At 51.6% G+C, this 21,794-nt stretch overlaps 1 protein-coding gene across 2 annotated transcripts; it reads left to right on the top strand.

Moving 5' to 3' along the window:
- The first annotated feature begins 18,019 nt into the window (after positions 1–18,019).
- On the top strand, positions 18,020–20,305 carry LOC117857290 (S-adenosylmethionine synthase 1). Of its 2 annotated transcripts, none has more exons than XM_034739879.2 (2): positions 18,020–18,179; positions 18,685–20,305. In XM_034739879.2, the coding sequence occupies exons 1-2, from the start codon at positions 18,076–18,078 to the stop codon at positions 19,907–19,909; spliced, it is 1,329 nt and encodes a 442-aa protein (XP_034595770.1). In that variant the 5' UTR covers positions 18,020–18,075; the 3' UTR covers positions 19,910–20,305. The 2 variants fall into 2 exon arrangements, with proteins under 2 accessions (XP_034595770.1, XP_034595771.1); XM_034739880.2 differs by having other exon boundaries at positions 18,108–18,248.
- Positions 20,306–21,794: the final 1,489 nt, after the last annotated feature.

The following is a 21,794-nucleotide window of genomic DNA, read 5'->3' as shown; positions in this document are numbered from 1 at the left end:
TAAATTAGCAATTGTTTGCTGTGTGGGAGTTCAATTTGTGTGCTACCGCGAGACAACAACTTCGATTTGCTTTTGCTTCCATCGCAGCCACTTCCAATTGCGACGCCGCCAGCCACTTCCGCACGAGAGGTAAGCTTCGGCAGCGGTGCGCTGCAGGGGATCTGCTTCGCCGCCATCAGCAGCGCCGGCATGTAGGTAGATGCGCTCGCCTTGCCTAGCACCGACCTTGGGTGGAGCAGGCCCAGGCAGAGCAGCGGAGTAGGACGCGGGGGAAGGAATCGCTCGGGAGGTCAATTGGGGAAGAGTGGGGCTGCGAAAATATGCAGGATGACGGTAGCTTTTTTTGCGTCCCCGCAAAAATACGGACAGTTTGAGAGAGCTGTTGGAGCATCTGGTTTACTCCTCATCTCCCTAATTGAGGTATTAGGGTTGATAAAAGGGAGCTCTTGGAGTTGCTCTAAACTCACCCATTTAACTTGGCTTTTGATTTTTTTGAAGCAACCTAATCTCGTGGAAGCAAACCAGGAGGACCACGAGGAGTGACATCTCTAACCTCTAGCAATGGCGCTGAAATATTCCCACCAACAAAAAAAATCCACTACTCCAAAGATTAATAATAATATTACTGTGGATCGTAGGGTAGGATTTCTATATCTACAAAAATGATTGCGCGTGTTTTGGTAAGCATCTCCGTGTGATTAAAAAAATTATAATATATGCGTGTGTTCGTAGCGCTTAGTGTGCATACAATTGTATGTGAATGCATATGTCCTATATTTTGAGGAAAAAAAAGGGAACTCACCATTCATGTTATGTGTACAGGACTCGCTTTGCAGTTGCTACCCCTACAGTTGAATCACTACATGTAGATTCATGTTCATTTACGTTGGCTCTTCGTTTGGTACTAGCTCGTAGGAGTGGGCATAAAACCCGATACCCGAACCTGAAAACCCCAACCCTGAACCTGAAGTACCCAAAGTTCGAAAAACCCGAACCTACATCGGGTGCCAGGTCCAAGAACCCAATATTACTTCGATCAGTTCGGGTTTTAACCTTTGGTACCCGAATTACCTGAGAAACCCGAAATTAGAGAAGCCTCTACCCTAACTAGCAAGTGCATGCAATTTCTGCCCAGCATCTCTCTCCGATCTCCGCACCACACCCTATCACCCGCTGCCGCCAAGCCAAGTGCTCACGCCCCTACCTGCGTGGCTGCCCCCTACCACCACGCACCCACGCGCTAGATGGCATCAGCGGCTTGCCCGTCTCCACCAAGGCTGGATGCAGATCCATGGAGGCATGGAGCCATCGATGCCTACGACGCATGGGCAGGACAACGACATGTGCTTGGGGAGCTTCGATTGAAGGGAGGTGGCTTCCATCGGTGGGGACTGGGTGCGGCACGGCGCTGACAGCACCGGCGCTAACGCCGAACCTTGTTGCCGACACCACGAGCGGCAACAAAGGGGAGAGATAAGTAGGTCAGGTAGGTCTCGGGTACCCGTACCTAAACCCAAAATGTCGGGTACCCGATCTGTCGGGTTCTGCTTTCCTCGAGCAGTTCTCGGGTTCTGGTTTCTGAAACCTGAAATTCGCGGGTGATGGTTTGGATCCCCACTGACCAGGATACTGGTCGGTCCTAATAAGGGGGTCTGCCTGACCATGCCGTGCGGGCCAAGGTGTAAAGATACGTGGAGCACAAGTCCAAAGGCCGGATGAACGATTCTGCCCGGATATCACGGGATACTTATTGTAAACCGACTCAGATTGCTTTCCATGTAACAACTGACTAGAATTAGATCCTATCCGATTGTAACTCTAGGTTGTCAGCCTATAAGGCGGCTAGGGGTGCCCCCCGAGGGCACATTAACTCTTCGCACCTGCAATCAGCAATACGATCCACCAAAACACAATACATAGGGTATTACTCTTCGAAGGTTCAAACCTGTCTAAACCTTACGCCCCTGTGCTACCATTCGAGTTCTTGGTCCCATGATGTCCTCTGCCTACAAATCAACCACCTAGGTAACCCCCTGGTGGACCGCCGGTACACTAAATCTGACAGTTGGCGTGCCAGGTAGGGGTAATCGCCGAATCCTCTTAGCGAGCTTGATGGCAGATTTATCACCACTTACATCTGCGTCACCGCGTCATCGGGCTGATTTGGCAACTCGACGAGATTTGTTCCGCTCAGTTGCTAGTCTCGTCGATCTGGCATGGTGGCACGGGTCTCTATGCCGTTGCTTCTCCACTGCATGTCGACCTCTAGGCATGGTGCCCTAGATGCAACCTAGGCCTTGTTTAGTTGCCTAATTTTGGGTGTCCAAAATCACTGTGCTAGCACTGTAGCACACTGTAGCGTTTCGTTTGTATTAGTGAATTATTGTCCAAATATTGATTAATTAGGCTCAAAAGATTCATCTCGCAAAGTACAACCAAACTATGCAATTAGTTTTTCATTTTGTATACATTTAGTACTTCATACATGTACCGCAAGTTTGATGTGATGGGGAATCTTCTTTTTGCATAGTGTCAAAGTTGGGATATTGGGGGAAACTAAACAGGCCCCTGGCGTCGTCAGCAAGTACCGGCCCTGACCTCGGTACGCGGGTGATTAGGTATTATTGACATCGGCGCATAGCGTGCGTATTGGATGGATCAGGATACGTGCGTATGTCAGAGAAGATTCTCTTGCTTTTATATTATTGTTCTATATTCAATCTGGGAGCTCTTTTTATTTCTGTGGTAGGCTAAGATTATCTTAATCTCCTTTTTCCTCTAAGGCACGTTACATACAACGCATGCATGGATGCATGCATGGAACGACAACATGGCAAGCAACTCGGCATCAATCAAGCTTGGCGACTTAGCAGCAATGTCCTTAACCGCAACTATGCTTCATCGACAATAGTCCGCCGACCACGACGACCAAATGGCGCTCCTGGGCTTCAAAAGCCCAATCACGAGGATGACACGCCGATCTCCAAATCGGCCACAAATCAAGCTAGGTCCTATTTTAAATTAAGGAAAAAGTCCATTTTACTCCCCATCACTTATTTACTTTGTCCACTTAACCTCCTAAGCAAAATTTAGGCTCACTTTACTCCCCAAAACTATTTAATTTGGTCCAATCTACCCCTAATTAGATTTTTTTTCTTCACGTACAAATTGAATTTTAATTTCACATTTGGTCAGTTGACTTATAACATGATGTTCTATGTTCGAAAAATATATTAGAACTTTTTTATGATTACTTTTCGTACAATTTTGTATATCTAAGATCAATTTGGTACTAAATATTCCTAACCTATGAAAATAACCATGAAAAATTTTTAGTATATTTTTCTAATATAAGGCATCATATTTTGTACATGCTCACAAAATTTGAACTCAAAATTCAACTCATACATGATGAAAAAACAAAAATCTAATTAGGGGGTAGATTGGACCAAATCAAATAGTTCAGGAAAGTAACATGAGCCAAAACTTTGTTCAGGAGGTTAAGCGGACAAAGTGGGTAGGTGAGGGGAGTAAAATGGACTTTTTCCTTCAATAAATTATTTTACGGCTTCCGTATACCTCCATACGCCTTGGCTCCTCTATGTGTCCGTGACTTTCGCCGACCACCCTAGTCACACCCCGACTGCTTATACAGTTTGGTCCATCCACTACACAAGTAGTCGGGGGGTTGCACCCTATGAGTGCCCAGCGCATGCATTTGCTTTTCTGCACAATTCCGACTGCTTTGCAGCTTGTCCGTCTCTCTTAACGGTTGCTAATGTACTCGGATAGCACACGCCTTAATCTGTGAAGCCTGGCCCTCATGTGTCGCTTCCTACTAAGCATGCTCGAGCCTGCTCTCGGCAACACCCCGGCAAGATCAGGTGCTTAAACGTAACGAGCTAACTACTTGGGGAAATTACATGGCCTACAAGAGCAGGACGCGCAAGAACTTACTTTTATGCAGAATAAAATCCTGAGTTTTTCAATTATTAAATGTTCTACATTATGCTACATAATCTTTGTATTATCCTTTTACATCTCCAAAACTACTCGGCGTGCCTCTTGCTATCCGGCCGACCTCCCAGGCTCGGGGGCTGGGTACGGGAGGTGACTTAACATGCTTCCACGGCTCGTCCGGCTCCCAGGCTTGGGGGCTGGGCGCTACAGACGACTCGACGTGCCTCCTGCCACCCGGCCGACCTCCCAAGCTCGGGGGCTGGGTACGAAAGGCAACTCCGTGTGCCTCCTTAGCTCTGCCAGTCCTCGCGCTTGGGGGCCGGGCGCCTTAGTTTGGTCGGCGTGCCTCATTGAATCTTCCAATCCTCGCGCTCGGGGCTGGGCGCCTTACTTTGGTCGGCTTGCCTCCTTAGCTCCACTAGTCCTCGCGCTCGGGTGCTGGGCACCGTACTCAGGTCCGCGTGCCTCCTTAACTCTGCCAATCCTTGCGCTTGGGGGTTGGACGCCTTAGTTTGGTCAGCGTGCCTCCTTGGCTCCGTCAGTCCTCGCGCTTGGGAGCTGGGCGTCTTACTTTGGTTAGTGTGCCTCCTTGGCTCTGTCAGTCCTCGCGCTCGAAGGCTGGGCGCTGTTTTTAGGGCAGCGTGCCTCCTTGGCTCCACCAGTCCTCGCGCTCGGGAGCTGTCCATCATATTCTGGTCGGCATGCCTCCTTGGCTCCGCCAGTCCTCGAGCTCGGGGGCTGGACACCGTATCTTGGTCACTAACAATACAATGACCACAGACTGACAATATCTCTTGACCCCTGGACCAATTAGTTTAATCGCTTCAAGGCTTGGGGGCTACTCCATATGGAGTCAGAAGATGATGCCGGGGGGAGATCTATAGGATGCCCTCCATGTGCTTCCTTCGATCTACAGGATGCCAGACATCTCGGAGCTCAACAGTCGCATAGCCATGCACATTTGGTCATACACCTGTGATCTCCGCGAGCGCAAGGACTGGCGGAGCTACGGAGGCATGCCGAACAGAAATAGGCGCCTAGCCCCCAAGCGCAAGGACTGACACAGCCAAGGAGGCACGCCAATCCAAAATAGGCACCCAACCCTCGAGCGTGAGGACTGGCAGAGCCACGGAGGCACTCTGACTAGAAATAGGCACCCAGCCCTCAAGGGCGAGGACTAGCAGAGCCAAGGAGGCACGCCACGAGACTTAACAGAAAACCCACAGATTTCGTCCATCGCTTGCACCGTAACGGGAGACTTGCGGATTTCGTCGCTAGGGTTACGCCATCAATGCCTTCAAAAGCTGAAGAGGCATTGTTTCCATTTCATTTCCACCCCACTCACCCCCAAGTGCCGCCGCAACCAACGCCATCGTCGCCGGGCCCGAGAGCACTAAATCGTGCCGTCGCGTCCGCCAGCCGCATCCACCACTCCTCCGCCCGAAGGTTGTAATCATCGTCGTCATGCCACCATTCCCCACCGCATGCAAACCAAGAGGCCCGCCTTCATCAGATCTACTTCTTGAGGAATAGAAACCGAAGAAATGGTGGTGGAGCAGGCACTAGATCCAACCACGTACTCGGTGAAATCCGTGATGACAGAGGAGAGGATCCAAGCCCTCATCGACCGCGGCTTGCTCGGTCCCAAGTCCCTCCTAGAATGGAAGGCGACCGCGGGCTAGGAGTTCCCCACAGAGGACAAGACCGAAGTCGTCATCTTTGCTGTATTCTTTGAGCGGGGATTCAGGATCCCGATAGGGGATTTCTTTTGTGGGTTGCTGAAGTACTACAAAATTGAGTAAGTGCATCTAAACCCCAACTCCATACTGGACATCGCAGTTTTTATCCACCTTTGAGAAGCTTTCCTCAACATTCCTCTCTATTTCAATCTGTGGAGATATCTCTACCAATTGAAAGTTGTGTCGACCAAGGGGAAGCCGAGAGTGATTGGTGGTTGTGGATTTTCACTGCAGCCAAAGAAAGTCCTGGAGTATTTTGATCTAAAGCTCAAGGACTCAAACAAGGGGTGGCATAAGGAATGGTTACTCATCGCCAATCAGAAGCCCGAGCTGCTACCCCAGTTTGGATATGCACTCGTGACAATGCCGAGTGGTCGAACTAGTCGACCTCCACAGAAATGGTCAAAGTGAAGCGGCTCCTGAAAGAGATTGCTGAGCTAAAAGGTCATGGGCTCACAGCCGGGGCTGTGGCATCAACTTTTGCCGGAGGCTGACGCAGCCGATCAAGGATAGGGTCCACTCGGCGTATGAGTACTCGGGACCATTGGATCCGACCTGGGGGGCACAGCGGAAGGTTACCCGGGAGGAGGTCGCCCGGGTCTGCAAGTTCTTCGGTGGTGTCATCAAGAACAAGCATTGCCTCAAGACGTACTCCCTCCTGAGGTCAGCCGACCTAGTAAGATCTTGATTTCATCATTTAGTTTGCTTACTTCACTTTTGTCTCTGTTTCTGCCTGATTCTATTTTACTTGTCAGAGCCGAGAGTGAAAATTCTTCTGTCCGGCACCACTCCCTGAAAGCACTGAGCAACAAGGGCCCAAGCTCCATCCATCCACCGAGGTCGACCAACCGCCTACTGCCCTTATCTGGGAGTCGGACTCCTCCTTCAATGGCTCAAACGAGGACGTGCAAGTCCAAGGTAGTGGGATGGAGGCGGGGAGCTCTGCTCCTGTTGGGCGGCAGACGCGCCAGGCTATGTGGAAGGTGACGGAGTCCAAGGCGCCAGAGGCAGAGAAGAAGAAGCGAAAGAAGAAGGCGGCCACAAAGACCGAGGCCCCAACTGCGGCACCTGCCTCCATGGTTGAGGCCTTATCTGCGGTGGTGAGCGATGACTCCGACTCGCCCAGTCCCACTGTGAAAAAGAAGAAGGCTGAGCTCCTTAAGACAATAGCTGCCGACGTGGAAAAGGTCAAGGAGCGGCTGAAGATGGAAATCCACGGGGGAGAGTAGAAGGTGCCAACCCTGCCACCGCCAGTGCCTCTCTGCCTAAAGTTCCAAGTGGAGAAGAGCATGGTTTCACGACATCGTTTGTTGTTGAAAGCTTGTATGTATGCTGCGTCGCTTTATCTCTGAGTCCCGCTGTCTGAGCAACAAGGCAGTGATGGATGATGAGCCGAACCCGCAGGATGCTGGCGTCGAGACCCAAGCAAAAGGTCGGACGTCTGATGCACCCCAGGGGGTTGCATCGGCATTTGCTACTCAGGCCGGCATTGAAAGTGGCCTAGTGACAGAGCCTGAGAGGCCCGACCAGCAGTCGCCCCTATGACAAGACGCTGCCGAAGATGATACAGTTGGCGCGCCCAGTGACACGGATGCCAACGTCGAGATCCAGATGGAGGAAGACCCCAGGGAGGCACCAGTTGATGCTGGGACGGTGGGCCATGAGGCCAATGTCAACACACACGAAGAAGATGATCCCTTCACACTGGACTTCTTTGGGATGGTTCCGGCGCAGGAGACTGCCGAGGACAAGAGAGACCTTGCCGAGCTGAAGCAGGCTTCCATCAAGGTCACTGAGCTGTTATACGTAAGTTAGCCAAACTAATTTGATGTTAATCATCATTCCTTGTTTCCTTCTCTAATTAGTTGCGATAATTCTTGCCCAGAACCTGGCCGACCGTGCGCACAAGAGGGCGGACACCATCCACCGCACCGAGGAGTATCATCTCAAGGCCGGGCACCTGGAGGACAAGCTTAGGAAGGCCAAGGAGGACGTCATAGAGCAGATCCAACAAAAAGATCAGGAGATTGCCGACCAAAAACATATAACCACAGCAGCCTCGACGCCATGCTGAATGGTAATGGCTTCAATTCTTGTTGTGAGTCCAGATCCACTAGATGTGGACCAGTGTCTATTCTTGAATCTAATTGCTTTGCAGATGCCCAGAAGAACGAAGACAGCCTTAAGAGAGACCTCAAAGAGTGTGAAGCAGCCAATGCCCGACTCCAGCAAGATCATGATATTTACGTGCACCGTGTGTATGTCGTGTCACAAAACCTTGCCTATGAGGCCGACTTGCGCAAGGATATGGACTGGTGCTTAATTGCAACGATGCATAGTCTTTAGCATGATCAGGTGGTGATTGCAGGGCTAGAAGTGGAGCTGGAGGATTTGAGGTCGGCCGCGGACTACGTGATGGACATGATCCAACCCGAGGCCAACACTAATGAGCCAACGCCACTACTGGACCACCTGAAGAGTGCGCCAAGTTGGCTGAAGGCCTTGATGAAGGAGACCGCCGTGGAATGCGCTAAAAATGTCATGGCGCTTTTGAAGACGCACTTCCCTCGGCTGCCCGTGGAGCGTGTTGGAACGGGCGTTGCCGAGGACTTTGATGCTGATAACCTCCCGGAGCTGGCCGAGCGATATCAACAAGCCGCGGAGGACGTAGTTAAGGAACTGGACCTGTAATGAGAAAAACTAACATGTGTATCAATCTATGTCATGACACAAGTAAACTAGTCAATTAACTTATGCAAGTTGAAAGCCTCCATTCCTCCTTTGGCGCATACGACAAGACATCGTGTAGCTTAGGCCTGTAGCCACTAAGCACCCAGCCTTGCCTGGTCAACACTCTGCTGAGTTGTTCTCGACCTTGTAGAGGGGGCGGACGCAAGGTTTTCTGGGTTTCGCGAACTAGGACGTTGTCCACATGAGTTAGTCGTACTTGTCATGAGAGGGGTAGGAGAAGAGGCGAGACCCGCAGATCGGCGCGTAATGGGGGAAGCCTCGAGCGTAGCAGCGAGGGTGTGGTCTGTCGATCAGATCGGACAGCCCCGAGCGTAAGTAAGAGCTCGTTAAGAAAGCAAAACGATAGTAGGTACACGAAGAACCGATGATGTTTTATTTATTCAATATGAGGAAAGTTGAAAGAGTATATAGCTTTTATATCCGAAGGGTAGAAACGTCGTAGGTGCTGGATGTTCCACGGGTTCGGGACACCTGAGTCATCTGCTCACTGCAGCCGGTATGTACCGGGTTGAATGACATCTTTGATCATGAAGGGGCCCTCCCAGGATCTGGCGGACTAGATCCGGCGGAGCACTAGGTCCCCGACGTTAAACGAGCGTTCCTGGATGTTCCTGTCGTGGTAGTGTCGAATCTACTGTTCATGCCGTGCGTGCTGGATGAGAGCCGCCACGCGGTGTTCCTCTAAGCTGTCGATGTCAACCTTCTAACTCTTTTCTGCTTTCCCTTCCATGTAGTATTGAATCCGCGGGCCACCAAAGCTACATCTGTTGGCAGTGCAGCCTCTGAGCTGTAGACAAGGAAGAATGGGGTGTAGCCAGTGGCCTGACTCTTTTGGGTGCGGAGACCCCAAACAACATGGGGTAGCTCGTGGAGCCATTTGGTGGCGTACTTTGATGCGTCGTCAAAGATGCAAGACTTGAGGGATTAGAGGACCACCCCATTCGCACATTCGACCTGGCCAATGCATCTGGTGAGCTACTAAGGAGTAATATATGTTGATGAGGTTATCCTGACAAAAATCTTAGAACACAGATCCTTTGAATTGTTTGCCCAGGTCGGTGATGATCCTGTTGGGGATCCCGAAGCGGTGTGTGAGCTCTTCGACGAATTGAACAGCTTTGGCCAACTCTATACAGGTGACAGACTTAACTTCGATCCACTTGGTGAATTTATCAACTACCACGAAGATATGGGTGTATCTTCTCGGAGCGGCCTTGAAAGGACCGACCATATCCAGCCCCTAGCATGTGAAGAGCCAGGATGGTGGGATAGTACGCAGGGCCTGCGCTGTGAGGTGCTACTGCTTGGAGAAAAATTGGCACCCTTTACGCCTCCGGACGAGCTCTTTTGCGTCGGCGATAGCAGTTGGCCAGTAAAAGTCAGACTGGAATGCTTTCCTGACTAGATTGCCCGAGGTGGCGTGGTTCCCTCATGAACCCGAGTGAATATTGTGGAGGAGTTCAAGGCCTTCGTTGAGAAGGATGCAATTCATCAGAATGCCGGTAGATGCGGCCTTCTTGTACAATTCGTTACCGATCACAAAGTAGTTGGTGCTGCGTCGTGCAAGCTTTCGTGCTCGGCTTTTTCCTCTGGGGACATATTGTAGGTGATGAATGCGATGAAAGGTGCGCGCCAGCCTTCCTCCGCCTCGATCATCAGGACATCGGTGGGCGCTAGGTCGGCCTAAGCCTGGGTGTTATCGTCAGCTTGGTCTGGGTCCAATATCTTGACGGAGGGTTTGCTCAAGTCCTGGACGAACACACCGACTGGGACTTGGGTGTGTTTCAAGACGAGCTCAGATAGGACGACGGCGGCGATGTTGTGCTCCTTGGGGACGTGATGGAACTCGAGATCGCCGAAGTGAGACTCGAGTTTGCAGGTCTTGGCGCAGTAGGTGTCCATGGTTTCCTTGGTGCACTCCCAGGGCTTGTTGAACTGCTTGATGACAACCTTAGAGTCACCAAACGCGAGGATACACTTAATGCCGAGTGAGGCGGTGATGCGGAGCCCAAGTATGAGGGCCTCATACTCGGCACCGTTGTTGGTAGCCTTGTAGTGGATCTGGAGGACGTACTTGAGCTACTCACCTTTCAGGGATATGAAGAGGACCCCATGCCAGATCCTTCGAGGTTGAGGGTGCCGTCGAAGTACATTCTCCAGTGCTCCGGCCTCTCTAGGGAAGGTGGCTCCTAGATCTCAATCCATTCAGCAACGAAGTCAGCCAGGATCTGGGACTTGATCACATGATGAGGGCAGAAGTCGATGTCAAATTCATTGAGCTCCACAAACCATTTGACCATTAACCTGTGGACATTCCTGTTGTGCAGGATTTTGCCGATTATGTAAGAGGAGACCACTCGGATCTTGTGCGCTTGGAAGTAGTGACGTAGCTTACGAGAGATGATCAAGATTGTGTAGAGTAATTTTCGGACATGTGTGTAGCGGACCTTGGAGTCGCTCAAGACCTTGCTGACGTAATATACCAGCCTTCGCACCATATGGGTGTGGCCAGGTTCCTCGGGTTCTACAACTAGCACCATGCTCACAACGTGTGTTGTTGCAGAGATGTATAGCTGCAGGGTTTCTTGATCGGCCAGAGCTGTCATGACGGGAAGAGGAATGTTTTGAGTTCCTCGAGGGCCTTGCAGGCCTTGTCATCCCACTCGAACTTGTCTGCCTTCTCCAGCAGCTTGAAGAATGGGAGCCCCTTTTCGCTGAGCTTGCTGATGAAATGGCTTGGCGCCGCCATCATGCCTGTGAGCTTCATGACGTCCTTTTTGCTGGTTGGTTGCACCATGTTCCTGATGGCGTCCACTTTGACGGGGTTGGCTTCGATGCTGCATTGGCTGACCATGAAGCCTAGGAGCTTTCCGGACGGGACACAGAAGACACATTTGCCCAGGTTGAGTTTCCATCGATAGGCCTGGAGGCTGTCGAAAGTTTGGGTGAGGTCGGCGATGAAGTTTTCTTTGTCTTTGGTCTTGACAACTACGTCGTCGACGTACTCCTCTACGTTTTTGCTGAATTTTGTGAGGCAGCCCTAGATTGCCTTCTAGTAGGTGGCACCGGTGTTTTTTAACCCGAAAGACATGGTGTTTTAGTAGTAGATGCCGTAGGGCGTTATGAACACAGTCCTATCTTGGTCGGCGGGGTTGAGGGCAATCTGGTGATAGCCCGAGTAGCAATCGAGGAAGCACAGCAGGGTGTAGCCTGTTGTGGAGTCCACGACTTGGTTGATGCGAGGAAGAGGGAAGGGGTCTTTAGGGCAGCGCCTATTGAGATCGGTGCAGTCGATACACATTTTCTATTCACCGGTTTTCTTCTTTACTAGGACTGGATTTGCTAACCAGTTGGGGTGCTTACATTCACAAATAAAATCGGCAGCTAAGAGCTTATTTACTTCTACCCTAATGGCCTCCTTGTGATCTTGAGCGAAACGGCGAAGCTTCTGCTTGACCGGCCTTGCTGTCTTGCTCAGCTCCAAGGAGTGCTCAGCCAGCTCCCGCGGGACACCGGGCATATCAGATGGTTTCCACGCGAATATGTTCAAGTTGTCCCGGAGGAAACTGGTGAGCACGTCTTCCTATTTGGGGGTGAGGCCGACCCCGATGAGGGCTGTCTTGGAGGGGTCTTCCAAGCCGAGGTTGATCATCTTGACTTGCGGGTCGGGCTACAGCGCCATGGGTGTCGGGTCCTCCTCTGGGAACATCAGCTAATTCTGGTCCACCTTCTTGGACTCGGCAAGCATCATGGTGTTGTTGGCCGAGTACTCCAGGGTCTCAGTGAGCTGTACGGCTTCCGTGTCGCACTTGTAGGACGTTTTAACATGACCGAAGATAGAGAGGACGCCGTTTGGAGCCGGCATCTTGAGGATGAGGTAGGTATGGTTGGGGATCACCATGAACCTCACCAGCATTGGCCTACCAAATATGGCATGGTAGGGGGTCTTGAAGTTGGCTACCTCGAAGGTGAGGTGCTCGGTGCGGTAGTTGTCGGGGGTGCCGAACGTGATCGGCAAGATGACTCTCCCGAAAGGATAGGATCCTTTGCCGGGTACTATGCTCTAGAACGGGTGTTCATAGGGAAGGAGCCACTCGAAGTTGAAGTCCATGCTCTTCAAGATCTTGGTGAAGATGATGTTGAGGCCGCTGTCACCATCGATCAACACCTTGGAGAGGAGGACTTTGTCTATGGTGGGGGACACCACCAGCGGGTAAGACCCGGGGTCCGAGATGTGCACCCAATGATCTTCCTTGGAGAAGGTTATGGGCATCTCCGAGCAGCGCAGATACTGGATTGGTGTGATAGAGACGAAGTGTATTTCCCGCCTGTGCAACTTGTGCTTGCGATTACTGCATAAAGCTTTAAGGTCGCCGATGATGATGTTCACCTCCCACTCGACGCGCTGGAACTCGCCGTTGTTGTTGCCAACGCCCTGGTTGGCGTCAGGGTTGCGCTGGTCGCGGTGCTCTTTTTTGCGTTGGCCATCGCGATCGTCGCAGCGGTGGTCGTTGCGGCGGCAATTGTTGCGGAGGTTGTCTTCCTTGCGATAGTCATTCCCGCAAAGCCGATTGTATTTCATCGGGATGCCGAGCTCTTTCTTGAGGACTGTGCAGTCCTGAAGATTTTGGCATGCATCCTTGTGGAAGGGGCACAATGTGTCGTCGAACTCCTCCTAGAGGAAAGTTGTCTGCCTCACAGGGTCAGCTTCGGTGGCGAGGACCTCAAGGGCCCTCTTCCGAGGTCGGGAGGGCTCCGGCCTGGACTGGTGCTGGTGGTCTTGGTGGGTCGGCGGTTCGTAGTCATTGTTGTGGCGGTGCCTGCTGTCGTGGAATTGGACATTGTCGGCCTCATCTGTGTCGGCGTGAAGGTGTCGGCTCAGCTGCAATCAGATCTACTCTGAGTAGATCGGCTTTAGGAGTGCCGGGTAGATGTAGATCTGGAGTGCAACGATCGGCATATTGAGCGCGCCAGAGCCTAGGCCTTTTCCTTGATCTGGGCGTTAGCAACACAGAGTCGTGCCCGGATCCGCTGCAGTTGCTTTGAATTTAGAAGGTTTACCAGATCGGCAAAAACAGCCCCCAGGTTGGCTTGGGATGTGGCGAAGATGTCGTGACCGGCTTGTTCTAAGTAGGCCTGTAGATTGCGAGTGGGCGGGGGGTTAGGGTGCCTTTGCCGACCTCCCGCATCGTCCTGGTCATCATTGACAGCACCGTTGGGTCAGACCGGTGGGACGGGCGGTGTGCCGGCCGCTGCGGGGATAGCAAGCGGCTGACGAACTGGCTCAGCTCGTTCCTGTTGGCGGCGCCTGCCGCAGTCTCGATTTCTCTCACTGCGCCCTTCCTCTTGGGAGGAGGTTTCACTATCACCGGGAGGTTCATCGGCGGAGACAGCGAAGACTTCCCAATCTAGTGACGTAGAGCTTCCGTCATCACCCTCGCCATAAGGGTTTTGGGTTAGGACGAAGCAAGGGACCTGAAACTTGCCACAATCCGGAAACTGGGTGGGTTCAGGTGGGTCTTCAGATTGGATCTGGAAAGACTGCATGAGTTTTTCGAAAGACACGGCAACCGAGTTCTTGATGCCAAAAGGGGCGTGGGGGGAGCCCTGCGCCGACCTTCCGGGGCATAGTGCCGCCTCAGAGAGGTTGATGTACTCAGCAATGGCGTTGCTGATGCGATCTAGCCCCACGATTAGATCGGAGGGTGTAGATGGGCGGGTTGCTGCAAGGATGCGCGCGATCCTCTCTTAGAGAGATAGATCGCCGACCTGCTGGGCAAGCGGCGCGATGATCCTCGGGTGAAGACCTTGCTCCGTCGATGCAGATCCGACAGAAGCCGAGCTGGCGATAGACACCGAGTCGGCGATGGAGGTGGCGGAGTCGGAGTCCGCCGGCATACTCCCAAAGCGGAGCTGGATTGGATTGGTGAGGAATTCCTTCATGCTCTCGGGGAAGATGACGTTGCGGCAGGATGCCATCGAATTCGCTGGGGAGGATCTCGCGATCTCTCCTACTTGGCGCGCCAACTATCGGATTTAGTGACTGGCAGTTCACCATGAGGTTACTCAGGTGGTAGATTTGTAGGTGGGGGAGATCGTGAGACCAAGAACTCGAATGGTAACAAAGGGGCGAAAGGTTTAGACAGGTTCGGGTCTCCGGAAAGTAATACCCTATGCCCTGTGTTCTAGTGGATTGTATTGCTGATTGCAGGTGCGAAAAGTTAATGTGTCCTCTGGAGGCATCCCTAGCCACCTTATATAGGCTGACGACCTAGGGTTACAATCGGATAGTTAATCATAGTAGGTTGTTACATGAAAAGCAATCTGAGTCGATATACAATAAGTATCCCATAATATTCGGACAAAATCCATTCGGTCGGCCTCCGAACTTATACTCCACCTATCTTTACGCCTTGGCCCGCACGACATGGTCGAACGAGCTCACCTGTCAAGACCGACCAATATATGATCGGTAGGATCCATGGTACCCTATCCCACGTTCTTAAAACCCGAACTACGTGACGGGTAACCGAATGCCTAGCTCGTACAGAAAACCCCAAAGAGGGATTGTGGCGGGTCGTTCCTAACAATAAATGTATTTTTTAACGGACGAAAAATAGGTTTAAATCCTACTACACGTCAGCGATGAAAGGCGTGAAGTGCGCGAGGTGAGGTTGAGCAGCCTGTTGCACGACACGTCAGCCAGCCGGCGTGCCCAAGAGCGGCATGCACGCGCGCACGGTTTGCCTTCCAAGGAAAACAAAGGCAAGGCTGGAGGCACGCCGTCCATGGAGGGCAGGATCTTGCTGCCTGTGGTAGGTGTACGCGGCTGGTGTCTCTGATCCCCTACTCCTAATCCGGACCAGACACAGAAACAGACACCGGGTGAGGCATCATGAAGCATGCTTTGCTGTGGGCTGTGGCCCGCCCGAGACTCCGGCTTCCTCTCGTCCTCCTCGAATCATTTTGTTCTTCCATTTCCATTTGTTAATTAGCACCCAGAAAAAGCTTTGTACTTGAAGCAATCTTTATTATTGTTATTTTGTTGTCGATCTGTAATCCATCCAAACGCTCTGAGGATTTTGCAGCTAAAATATAAGGGACGAGACCAGAATATACTACCTGCTAGTAGTATGGCTCTACCATTTCCATTATACTATACTCCTACTGTTTACCTTCATGCCAGAGCCCAACGACTCTTTGTTGGTGACGGGAAGCGTCAGCTGGAAAGATGTCGCCGTGGCCACGCAGCAACTGCTACTGCTGGTGCTGGACCAGCTTGTCCGATTGTCTTAAACGAAGCCGACAACACACGAGCACATGCGTGGCTTGGTTGCTCTTTCTTTTTTACTTTTCATTCTAGGCTTCCATAGGTTGCCCAGCAAATTAACCTCCATTTAGATATAGCATATATCTAACTGCATAATAATATTTATAAATCTAAAAAAGTCAAAAACGATCTATAATTTGAAATAGAGGGAATATTAAAGTATCTTACAAACCTCGAAAATCATGGTCTGTTTATAAAGTTTTTGAAGCTCCACATGTTTACATACCTTCTAAAATCCTAATCTTGTAGTGTTAAGTTCTTAAAACTAGGGACATCTGGAAGTCAAGAAGAGGGGGCAAACCAGGTTAAGACCCAGTTTGGATTAGAATTTTGGGATAAATTCCAAAAGCTAGATTTTGGGTAGAATCTAAAAAGATTGTTTGATCCATAGATTCTATCTTCTCTCTCACTTGGTCCTCAAAATCTAGCAAAAGCTAGCTAACTTCAGATTCTAGGATTTTGAGAACCTAGCTTCTAGATTTTAAAATCTGAGACAAAATTTGGAGTGTTTGGATCCCAGCCGGATTCTAGAAGCTGGATTCTGAGAATCCGGTGGAATCCAAATAAGACCTAAATTAAAATAAAAGGCAGCCTAGTGATTCTTTCTTTCTTTCTTTTTTACTAGACTAACCATTTGCAACCATGGAGATGGAGGTGCGGTGCTAGTGGCGGGATCATGCGTGAGCAAGCGCAAAGGCATTCTTTCTTTCTGGCCACATTCTGTATTCTTCCGGACATCCGCATCTTTGACTTAATTTTTCCTTTTTATTTTTGGACCTGCGCAGCTTCGCTGGCCTAGCCGCCTAGCATGCTTCCTGATAAACAAAATGAATATTAGCGTGCTCATCATATGCCTCTTTTCCTTCTTTTTTTTCTCTTCTTTCTTTGTTTCCTTTCTTTCTTTCTTTCTTGCTTTCTTTTGCAAAACTGATCCAGGCTCAGCTAAAGGCTGAAAAAAGTATGAATAAATAAAATTATACTTATATCACAGAAGTCACACGAATAAGAAAAAATGGTGAAAAGGTTTTCCAACCGAGCAGCTTGCGTCATAAAAATCTTGCAGAAATTAATGATTTTTATGCGTTTTTGGAAGAAGTTAATTCGCCAAATGGTCCGGAGAGCACACTCACGACCCATAAAAGTCCAACGTTTTTCAAGCGAGAGGATATACCATGTTGACCTGCACTTAAGTATTTTGAAAACTGTTTACATGCAGTCCATATTTAGGCGTTGAAAGCCATGCTAAAATTATTCGTGTAATTTCTTTTCTCCCAGCTAGGTCTGGGCATTCGGTTCTAACATTATCGGTTCCTCAATTCCTGTATAACTCGGTTCTCAGAAAATAGGACCTGATCGGTTCTTTTCAGAAATAAGAACCGAGTAAATTCTGTTTTTAGTTCCGATTATAACCGAAAACCCAAACAGTACACAAAATCATGGCTACTGGCTACTGGCTAGGGTTCCAATTCCAAAGTGAAAGTGCACATGGTCGGGGACTCGGGGTCGGCACGGGTTAAGCACTTGAAGTTGGGTCTTACTGCCTTAATGGGCCTCCAAATATTCTCAGTACTTCGGTTATTTCAGTTAACCGAGGTATGGAACCGATTTAACCGATTAAAAGTTCGGTTACTAAGAACCGCTAACTGAACATGTAATTGAAATATCGGTTCTTAGGTCGTTTCGTTTCTCGGTAAGTTTGGTTTGGTTCTTGGTAAAATTTGTCCAGCCTTACTCCCAGCGACAATAATTTGTGAAAGTAAAACCTATGAATGGGAAAATGGGAAAACAAGTTTTTTCTTCGAAATCGACAAGCACCGACCGTAGCCATCCACAAATAAAGTTACCTTTTACACCCAAAAAAATAAAAATAAATAGGCCCTCATGGAACCAGTAGTAGTAGGTGAGGCGGCAAACTTGTTTTCCATTTCAGGTTGAGGCTGAGGAATTTCCACTACGGGAGAAAAAGAAAAAGAAAAAATATCAGCAAAGGGAAACGAAAATGATAGTTCTACTAGGGAGAGAGAAATGTTAGGTGGGGTCGGGCCCGCATCATGGGGGGTTGGTGGTGGTGGCCGTGGGGTTGGTGAGGGAGCGCTACCGCTCCCGCTAGTCCGCTACCGGGTACCGCCCATCGGGTGGCTTCTGCCCGGCGTGGGGCCATCCGGTCAGGCTCAGGCCGCGGCGTCCTCACGTGCGCGCCTGCCCACCCGCGGAAATACTTTTCGCACCGCGACTCGGGTACACCCGCACCCCGGCCGTGCCTACCGGCCTCCCCGGATCCGGCGCGGGCTATAAATGGCGGCCACCGAGCATCCCCGAGTCCCCGTGCCACACATCCGTCCGCCTCTTCTCCTCCTCTTTCTCCTGCCGGATCCCCGAATAAAGAGCAGCAGCGCAAGGTGAGCCACCTCGCCCCACAACCCCTGCTTCTCTGTATTTCGATCGATCGCCGGCCTTCTCGCTACTAGGTTCGTGCCTTTTGTGGGTGTGAGTGGTCGGGGATACTGGAAAGCTGGGGTCTTTCTCTGTGCTGTATGCAGCTGGTGGCCATTTCTTGGGGTGGTGTTGGATCTGGTGGTGTGGGATTCGGTGGTTATCGTCCATGCAGCGGTTCTGTAGATCTGGGGTCTCGTTTGCTGGTTTATCTTCATTAGTAGCGGAAGTATTCATTAGTAGACCAATGGATCATTTTGAGGGGATCAATTCCTCATTTCGTAGTCAGCAATGGGGAAAATTTGGGAATTTTCTGAATTTTTAGATCTCGCAGCGCAGCCTGTGCATGTTATGCTGTCTGTGCTGCGCCAATTTTGGATCTGAAGGCATCGAATTTTACCATTTGTTGGTCATTCAATTCGAACTATGCGCAGTGGATTCTGATGATTCCTTGATTGCTCCCATGCGCAGAGGTTGGTGGAGTAATCTACCCGAGAAGGCAGCAGCAGCAATGGCGGCGGAGAGCTTCCTGTTCACCTCGGAGTCCGTGAACGAGGGGCACCCCGACAAGCTGTGCGACCAGGTGTCGGACGCCGTCCTGGACGCGTGCCTGGCGCAGGACCCCGACAGCAAGGTGGCCTGCGAGACCTGCACCAAGACCAACATGGTGATGGTGTTCGGCGAGATCACCACCAAGGCCACCGTCGACTACGAGAAGATTGTACGCGACACCTGCCGCGAGATCGGCTTCACCTCCGACGACGTCGGCCTCGACGCCGACCGCTGCAAGGTGCTCGTCAACATCGAGCAGCAGTCCCCCGACATCGCGCAGGGCGTGCACGGCCACTTCACCAAGCGCCCCGAGGAGATTGGCGCCGGCGACCAAGGCCACATGTTCGGCTACGCCACCGACGAGACCCCCGAGCTCATGCCGCTCAGCCACGTCCTCGCTACCAAGCTCGGCGCGCGCCTCACCGAGGTCCGCAAGAACGGCACCTGCGCCTGGCTCAGGCCCGACGGCAAGACCCAGGTCACCGTCGAGTACGTCAACGAGGGCGGCGCCATGGTCCCCGTCCGCGTCCACACCGTCCTCATCTCCACCCAGCACGACGAGACCGTCACCAACGACGAGATCGCCGCCGACCTCAAGGAGCACGTCATCAAGCCCATCATCCCGGAGAAGTACCTCGACGAGAAGACCATCTTCCACCTCAACCCTTCGGGCCGCTTCGTCATCGGCGGGCCGCACGGCGACGCCGGCCTCACCGGCCGCAAGATCATCATCGACACCTACGGCGGCTGGGGAGCCCACGGCGGTGGTGCCTTCTCCGGAAAGGACCCCACCAAGGTTGACCGCAGCGGCGCCTACATCGCCAGGCAGGCGGCCAAGAGCATCGTGGCCAGCGGCCTCGCCCGCCGCTGCCTCGTGCAGGTGTCCTACGCCATCGGCGTTCCCGAGCCCCTGTCGGTGTTCGTCGACTCGTACGGCACCGGCAAGATCCCCGACAAGGAGATCCTCAAGATCGTGAAGGAGAACTTCGACTTCAGGCCCGGGATGATCACCATCAACCTCGACCTCAAGAAGGGCGGCAACAGGTTCATCAAGACCGCGGCCTACGGTCACTTCGGGCGCGACGACACCGACTTCACCTGGGAGGTGGTGAAGCCCCTCAAGTTCGACAAGGCGTCCGCTTAGAGAAGAAGAGTGTCCGTCTCCGTGCTTATCATCTACCTCTTGCTGCTGATGTTACCCGCAAGCACTGCTGCTGCTGCTGCTCCTGCTCGTGGATGTGTGTCTGATCAGTGAGTGACTGGCTGCTTCCTTAGAAGAAGAAGAAGATGCAGAAGAAGATAAGAAGGCTTTGGCAATTGCTGCAGCAAAGCCATGTCGCCGCCCGGCGGCTTAGTGATTGGTATAATTTGGTGTGGCAGCCAGGATTACGCGCTGGTCTTTACCTGTACTAGTTTGGTCGTCCGGTATCTTTTTCCTCTTTTGTTTCTCCCCCTTTTTCGAGTCTGTACTACCGAAACTGCCGAGAGATTTGCAGTTTTGATCTATCATAATTCCTGTGTTACTGCTGTCGTTACTGTATTCTTTGGAGCCTCCCTCCTGTGCACTGCAAACCAACGGCATTGGCAATACTGTCCCTCTCGATGCCAATCAAACGATCATATCTGATACTACATCGTACTAGCCATGAGCAGCTGTCGTTACAAATTCTTCCCAATCCCCTCCATTCGTTTGGTTGCTTCTCTGTTGCTGACCTTTGAGTACCTTGAACGGTAAAAAAGGAAAGGTTCATGTGACCTTTGAGCACTGTGAAAGGTGCTGAGGACCAGAGGTGATGCTGCAATTGGCAACAGAGGGGGCAGGCTGGATCTTTGTTGGTTCTGGTTCCATTTCCGGTTCCACAAGTAGCCAACTTGAACCAGTGGTGACTGACTGAAGCAAAGTTGGCCACCACCAAAACTTGCTGCACAGTGAAATCTGTGTTCACCTCTCACAGACCTTACAGTGCTGGCCTCCGTCAGGAACCAGGAGAGCAGAGCGCCGATCGTTTCTGGCATCGCAGCCGAGGGCCGAGGCAACTGTATTCTGCGGGGCATGGCCCGTGAGAAATTGAAGCGTTGGCGACTGGCCGCCCATGGATTCGGGCGGACGTCGGCGACGAGGCGGGGCCGGTAGCCGGTGGGCGGGGTCGGATCTGGAGAGCAGAGGAGACGAGCACGCCACGTGACGACAGCAGCAGGTGAGCAACCGGGCATGGAGCCGGCGTACGCGTACAGCCACAGGCCGCCGTCGGCATCCGCGAGCGACAGCCGGCATGGCCGGTTCCGCGCCCCGATCTCGTCGGTGACCCGACGACGGAGCGCTCCGGGGGCTCGCCGGAACGGCGCGGCCGTGCACGTGTTAGGCCGGCGGCAGGTTTCCCCGTAAACCGAGTGAAGCAACGTCGAAAAGGGAGGAAAAACTCTCGCACCCACACAAGTGTGAGATGGCAAACCTTTTGCCTCGTAGTGCTTTGGTTCTATTTGCAGTGAAATACTGAAAATGAGATGCCAAGACATGTCGGGTTACACCACCTGGCTGGTGAAAAATCGTCCGCGCGTCGGAGGATCCGACAGTAAAAAAAAAGAGAGATCGTCGGCGGCGACCGGACCGCCGGCGGGCCGGGTGGTTGTGGTTGCACTGATCGGTGGCCCTGGACCCATACCGGCCATCACCGGACCATAACCAACCTCATAATCGCTCGCATTCAGCCGTAGGTCCACGTAGCGTACGTCATGAGCGGCTCAAGGCTCAAGCTGAGCGTGGAGCACGCCTATTGTGAAGGCGCAGGCGTCATTCATAGTACTGGCATCCATGCGCGCTAGATATTGTGATGCTCACATGATCTAACATTATATACTCCCTCCGTTTCAAATTATATAGATCGTTTTGATTTTTCTACATTCATATTATTTACTGCTTCCTCTATTCCAAATTATAGGTTGTTTGGCTTTTCTAGATATATAGATATTATTATGCATTGGATAATGAAGTCTATAAATTTAATAAAATCAAAACAGCTTATAATTTG

The sequence above is a fragment of the Setaria viridis genome, chromosome 5 (assembly GCF_005286985.2).
Source record: "Setaria viridis chromosome 5, Setaria_viridis_v4.0, whole genome shotgun sequence".
Classification (NCBI taxonomy): Eukaryota; Viridiplantae; Streptophyta; class Magnoliopsida; order Poales; family Poaceae; genus Setaria; species Setaria viridis.
This window is presented reverse-complemented; position numbering and strand designations above follow the sequence as displayed.